Raw genomic sequence first — 6,925 nt, 5'->3', positions numbered from 1 at the left:
CATATGATGGAATTATAGAGAAAGCTGCATCATTTATACATCAAATATATAGAGTACTGATTCAGACACGTCACATCCATAACACAAAAAATGTCAAATCCACAACAGTTTTTTTTTCTTAATGATGTTTTCCAAAACAGGAAAAAAATTTTAACTCTATACCTTTTGTGTTCATTTAAGTCTCTTTTATGTTATATATGTGATGCTTTCTGTGATGGTCTTTAAAATTCAGTGTGTAGAAAATGCTTGTCCATTTGATGTCACATCTATAACGCTGTTCTGGGATGTGGAGTTCCCGGTGGATTCCAGCATTGGCGTGACAATTTATAAGAAAATTAATCAAATGCATTCAAATTTGAGTGCACCTGGAGGATATAACAATCAACGATGTGCACGCAGTGGTAGTTCAGTGGTTAAGCTGTTAGCCTATTGCTCCGACAGTCCTGCATTCAAATCCTAGCAGGCCATCTATCCAGTGAAAAAAGGTTTCTCTCTGTACAGGAACAGACTCTCGTCTAATGTGATTAAAGTAACAATGTTGGTTGATGAAAGTCTTTTATTACACATTTCACAAATTTATAATTCACAAAGTATTTTGTGTTTTTCTGATGGACATCAACAGCACATCATTCTCACAAAAGATAATGCTACTTGCTATGTAACATTTTTCCTATGCAATTTTTTTTAAAAAACAGCAGATTTGCTTTATCCTCTGCCAGCCACATGAATTTGGTTAAATGGTTTGAAATATACCACCAGCACTATAAAAATTATGGTGGAAATGATGAAAAGCGCAAGTGCAAAGCCATTGGCACAACATGCATTGGAGCCATACATCTTCGCTCCAGTCATGTCTCCCATCAGCTTCCGGTCTCTGGACTGAAACACACACAAGATCAGTAAAAAATTACCTTCAACAGTCAAAAAAGGAGTGCCAATCGATGTCTGGAAGCTCTTTACCCTGCTCAGACATTTATATATTATAAGAACTGGGATATTCTCAGGAAGACGACTGACTATGCATTTTATAAATATGTAAATATTATTTTTATTGTTTTTTTTTTAAAATAAAAAAGTACATGATAATAAATGAATAAAATATTATTTAACAATAATTTATAAAGCGAGAATTATTCAAAACTAATCAATGTTTGAGTTTTCAAGGTGAAGACTGTTGAAAAATAAAACATTTTAGAGTGCAAATATTTAAATAGGACTACTGCTGCTAAAAAATATAATAATAATAATAATAATAATAATAATAATAATAATAATAAGCATTTAATGAATATTTGTCTCTAAATATTCACAAATATATTTTTTTTAAATGGGCACATTTTCACCACTGATCACCTTCTAAATTCAGCCTGTTATTTTTGACTCACCTTCATTGAGAAAATCAAGGCGACCAGGCCCAGGCAGCAGGGGTTCCCATAGTAGAGGCTGGCAATGGACCACACTACATAATCAGGTGGATGATCCGGCATGGACAACACGACTGTCGCTGCTCTTCTTCCATCACCCAGAGGAATGCTCACTGGAGCACTGGAGCTCTGCATCTTGCTCAGTGTTACGTCTTGCTGCACTGTTTGAAAAGCTCCAGGCTTCAGATTCAACTGTTTTTTATTAGAGGTTAGGGGGCAAGTCCTCATTTACATATGCTACTTGTCTAACAGTCACCTGGTATCTCTTCAGCTTCATTTCCCTTTCCTGGGACAGTTTTATGCAAGCTCAGATTTGAATGTATGAAAATCACAAGATAAACTCTTCATTATAGTTACTTTATTCTTATTTCAACCCAAATTTTAACATTGGAAGAACTTTTTAAAATTGAAATAACTTTATTAAATCATTATGATTTCTTTTCTTTTATGACCTACATTTTGATTTAATGACCTACTTGGCATGTAGCAGACATAAGCATGTACAGCAAATCCTCACTCACTCACGTTCCTGGTTAGGGTTGTGCTGACTCCGGAGCTTATCCTGGGAATGCTGGGAGGATGGAATGGCAGTCTATTGCAGAAACCAAATTATGATTTATTCAGTTCAGTTACAGAACACACACAAATTTAGACATTCAGCAAAACCACATAAACAGCTTTCAAATCCTTGTATTGTTTTTCAAATATAAATCTAAGGCACAGAATGCATAAATGTTTTATATCTATCTATCTATCTATCTATCTATCTATCTATCTATCTATATATATATATTATACTATGTTAACCATATTACTATTATTATATTTTTAAATCATGAATTAAGCTTTGGTAAGGCACAACCACGTTGTAGCAGTCACATTTCTTTCTGATCTTAATTGTGATTTTAAACTCATCATTGCTTTTTTCATATATCAAAGTGCTGAAACGTAAATCAATTATTTAGTTGGTAATGTAAGTTGTTGTGTTCTGAGCTGTTTTCTAGTCTTGGATTTTTGTGTATGACCCCTGTCTAGTTCCTGGTTTTGTGTCTTGGATTTTGTCTTGACCTCTCTACTGACCGCTATTTTGACTCACCATTAATTTATGGACTTTTAGATTGAATTAGTGACTTCAGTAAATTTGTCTGATTGTTTATTAAACTCATGTACATGGATTGTCATCTTTTGTTCTCACTCAAGATGAATGTTTCAAGCTTTCATGAACGGATGGTTATTTATACAGTGTTCATTTAAAGCATTGCTATAACTGATGAAGAGAAAGAGAAAGGAAAGAGATAACAGCAGTTTTCTCCTCCTGTAGACATAAGTTTAACTTGTAATTGGTGCCCTCTGCATTATACTTGTCAAGCTGCGCCTGAACATGAGAGCCATAATCCTGCCATCAAAGGCTGGACCTGGAGATAGAGAGAGAGAGAGAGAGAGGGAAAACAGAGAGAAAACAAGAGGACAAAGCAATCACATTTAATCCCACACCTACAGAGGAGGTTAGACTACAACACCCACCAATCCCATACCCACAAAATCACTTTTCCACATGATCCATCCACACCTGTGTCACATGATCATCGTCCGAGATGTCTCTCAACATCAGGAGAGACTCTAAACTTGGACTCCATGAAGCTTACCTGAAGCTTCTGGGGTAGTTCGGGGCTCCCACTGTAATAAAGTGAAACTCAATGCCAGTGGCATTGAAGAGGATGCCTCCGCCACCAACAAGACTAGTCCTTCTAGTTACTAATTTGAATGCCATAAATACCCTTAAAATGTACTTCAATTAGCTATTGTATTTAATTAATAATAACCTATTGTAGAAAAACTATTTTAGACATTTTGACCTTGAACCCCTTGACCATCTTCTAGTGACAATGATAATTCCATGTAAATCCTACAGTCAACCATTCATTCTTGAGATATCGCACTAACAAAAATCTTGGAGTGACAACCTGAAAAAGTAATGCCTGCACGACTTAGTGGCGTGGGCATAAAAATCAGACCTTTTTGGGGTTTTTTGTGTTATATTGTAATTACCCAGTATTAAATGTACAAGGATAGAGACACTTGATTTACTCTCAATATCTTCAGTATAAATATACAGAAAACATGCAAAATCTTTGGTATATACAGAATATGCAAACCATTACTACTTCCTGGTAACAGAATGGTTCGTTTTTCTTAGTGTGTCCAAGTACTTATACAATAACGTCATATGGTCAGCTATGGATGTAGAAAGGAATTGTTCATGATAACAGAAAGATAATCTACTATTCAGAGAAAAATAGACAGTACAGGTTGAATCTAAAGCATGCTCTAGTGTAAAATAACGTTAAGGACATAGAGTATTTTAGTTTGTTTAAGAGAATGATTGAATAATTTCTCATATCTGTGGACCTGAAAAAATGTACGTAGTTTACAAAATGCTATGTAAAATAGAGGAAATGACATTTACCTTTGTTTTGGCACTTGTTACGAGCTTTGGTCTTGTCCTCATGTTTGATTCTGAGAAGAACAGCAGACTGCATTTACTGTAAGAAGAAATAAGTATTTGGATACTTTTGTTTTATTTAATATACTTACTGTATATCCAGTTCAAGATTATAATAAAGTAGGTATTTAAAACATAAACAAAATATGTTTAAAATTAAACTGATAGGGTTAAAAAACAATTCAGACACCACAAATTACCAATATTAGTACTTTGTTGTAAAGCATGTTGATGTTGGTGATTACAGCTTTAAGACATCAGTGGAAAGAAACATTCAGCTTTTTGCACCTTTGTGGCAAATAAACTTCAATTCCCCAAGGTTGCGTTGATGGACTCACAATTTCAAAATTGTCTGGTTGACTCTTCCATCTTTTCCCCAGATTCAGCTTCATAGCCAATGAGAATAAATTCTCAAATATGTCCTGGTACATCACTCTATTTATGTTTCTTTCAATGATGTTTTATGCCCCAGTACTGTTTGCAGAGAAGCAGCACCATATCATGATATGTCCACCTCTGTACTTCACTGTGGGCACATTTGCTTTTTTGCTTTATTGCTTTTTTTTAGCAGAGGAGTTTTGCATGAGGTGTAGGAACAGAGATGATTGCGGTGCAGTTCCTTGCTAATTGTTCTCTGTGTAACTGTTGTTCCTGCTGCTTTCAGGCCATCCTGCAACTCTTTTTGACTGCTGGCTTCTCTCTTACCTTCCTCCGCATTAGTCTGAGAGCATGGTAGTGAAGTACACCTGTCCAGGGATGATTAGCTGTGGCTCCAAGAACTTTCCACCTGCACATTATTGAACTGATTGTACCAGCAGAGATGTTTAAGGTCTTCCTTATGGCTCTGTAGCTTTTTCCATGAGAGTGCTGTTTAATAATGTTGTCACTGAGAAGTTTATGAAGCTCTTTCACCTTCACCTGATAGCTATTTGTTGCGTGAACCTGATTTTTTTATCGACATAAATCTATAAGAGAGATAGCAAAAACCTTACGGTATGGCCAGATCAACGGTTGGGTACATTCTTAAAAAGAAAGAAAGCAGTGGTGAGCGAAACAACATCGAAAGGCCTGGAAAACCATGGAAGACAACTAAAGTGGATGATCGCAGAATCCTTTCCTTGGTGAAGAAAAACCCCTTCACAACATCAACAGATGTGAAGAATACTCTGGAGAAGGTAGGTGTATCATTGTCAAAATCTACAATCGGGAGATGCCTTCATGAATGTAAATACAGAGGGTTTACAACAAGGTGCAAACCACTGGTAACATTCTAGAACAGGAAAGCCAGATTAGACTTTGCCAGAAAACATCTAAAAAAGCCTCCCATGTTCTGGAATAAGATTCTTTGGACTGATGAAACCAAGATTAACTTGTACCAGAATGATGGGAAGAGAAAAGTATGGAGAAAGAAAGGAACAGCTCATGATCCAAAGTATACCACATCATGTGTCAAACATGGTGGAGGAAGTGTTATGGCATGAGCATGTATGGCTGCCAATGGAACGGGCTCACTGGTGTTATGATATGGTATAGATGATATGACTGCTGACAGAATTAGCAAGATGAATTCTGAGGTGTATAGGGCTATACTGTCTGCTCATATTCACCCAAATGCTACAAATCTGATAGGACGCCGCTTCACAGTGCAGGTGGATAATGACCCTAAACATACTGCGAACGCAACTCAAGACTTTTTGAAGGCAAAGAAATGGAATATTCTTCAATGGCCAAGTCAGTCGCCTGATCTCAACCCAATAGAGCATGCTTTTCACTTACTGAAGACAAGACTGAAGGCAGAAAGACCCACAAACAAGCAGCAACTGAAGGTGGCTGGACAGACAGGACAGAGATGCTCCAAGACAGAGATGCTCCAACACAAGCGTCTGGTCATAGCGATTTGGCCCTTGTCAAAGTCGCTCAGGTCTTCATGCTTGCCCATTTCCCTCGAATCCGACACAGCGACTACGAGAACTGACTGCTTGCTTATTTTCTTCCTTTTTACTTCCTTTTTAAGCAAACACAAACAAACCATTAATTTATCAGAAAGTAGTAATGGTTTCCAAACTTTTGTTATACCAAATACTTTGCATATTTTCAGCACATTTGAATGGAAAATATGGAGATGATATCTACTGAGTATCTCTATCCTTGTACCATTAATACTGCATAAATGTTTGTACCACAGAATAAATGTAATACTGTGTGTTTTGTGCCATGTTGAAAGTCTGATATATGATGTTCTGAGCAGGGTAGTCTTTTCGCTTACCCTGATGGCCACTATCGTAAGCTTGGAGCCAACTACCTCCAGCTGCCTTTTAATTGCCCTTATAGTGCCCGCAGGGCCAACTATCAGAAAGATGGACCCATGTGCATGAGTGACAACAGGATGAGAAATTCTCACACATACTATACACACACTGCTATCTTACCTTGGTTTCACACTCTCAGGTTCAAGATCACATCATGTTGTTCAAACTCACCACTACACGATCGCACATCTCACAGCTTTCTGGTCCAGCACCATTTCACCGTCTGTACAATGGACTGATAATGCAATAACAAAAAAAAAAAAAACAAAAAAACAAAAAGATCTATCATGTTTGAGGTTTTTGTCACAATGTATACCTAAACAATATCACTGTGATTCGTTAGCTGTACTCAAATCGTTTTGTTAGCCGTACTCAAACCAATCATCAATTTTTAAACGTTGATGGTTTAAGGCAATAAGTTTCTTTAATTGATTTGAGTAAACATCACATTTTACGGTGTGGAAATGCATCTTCTAATTATTATAGTCTATTACAGCAAAATGCCAAACTTGTTAGCTTAAGAAATAACAAGGTCAAAGGTGACAAGTGTGACAGCGGTCTGACAGCCCGCGCACATAAAACATCAAACGCTCCTCGTGCAACCGATGGCGTGGTGCTGAAAAGACAGCACCCTTTCAGCACCGCGTTTGTTTTGGACTGCCAGAGTGCACGTGGCTATGGGGCGGAGC

General features: G+C 37.0%; 1 protein-coding gene across 1 annotated transcript; it reads right to left on the bottom strand.

Annotated features, from left to right (window-relative positions):
- Nucleotides 1-401: 401 nt before the first annotated feature.
- On the bottom strand, nt 402-1,690 carry LOC128318956 (interferon-induced transmembrane protein 1-like). The gene is made up of 2 exons (XM_053237264.1): nt 1,386-1,690; nt 402-879 (listed from the first exon to the last, which is right to left on the bottom strand). Exons 1-2 carry the CDS (start codon nt 1,650-1,652, stop codon nt 706-708), a joined length of 441 nt encoding a protein of 146 aa, XP_053093239.1. The 5' UTR covers nt 1,653-1,690; the 3' UTR covers nt 402-705.
- Between the last annotated feature and the right edge of the window lie 5,235 nt (nt 1,691-6,925).

This window comes from Pangasianodon hypophthalmus, chromosome 9 (genome assembly GCF_027358585.1).
Source record: "Pangasianodon hypophthalmus isolate fPanHyp1 chromosome 9, fPanHyp1.pri, whole genome shotgun sequence".
NCBI lineage: Eukaryota > Metazoa > Chordata > Actinopteri > Siluriformes > Pangasiidae > Pangasianodon > Pangasianodon hypophthalmus.
Note: the sequence above shows the minus strand (reverse complement) of the source record. Positions and strands in the feature narration are given on the sequence as shown.

What these genes read in the sequence shown, in the direction of transcription:
- LOC128318956 (XM_053237264.1), bottom strand. Translation starts at nt 1,652, where the DNA reads ATGAGGACTTGCCCCCTAACCTCTAATAAAAAACAGTTGAATCTGAAG. An exon ending in CCTTGATTTTCTCAATGAAG is followed by an intron (nt 880 to 1,385) that starts GTGAGTCAAAAA and finishes TGTGTGTTTCAG; the next exon opens with TCCAGAGACCGGAAGCTGAT.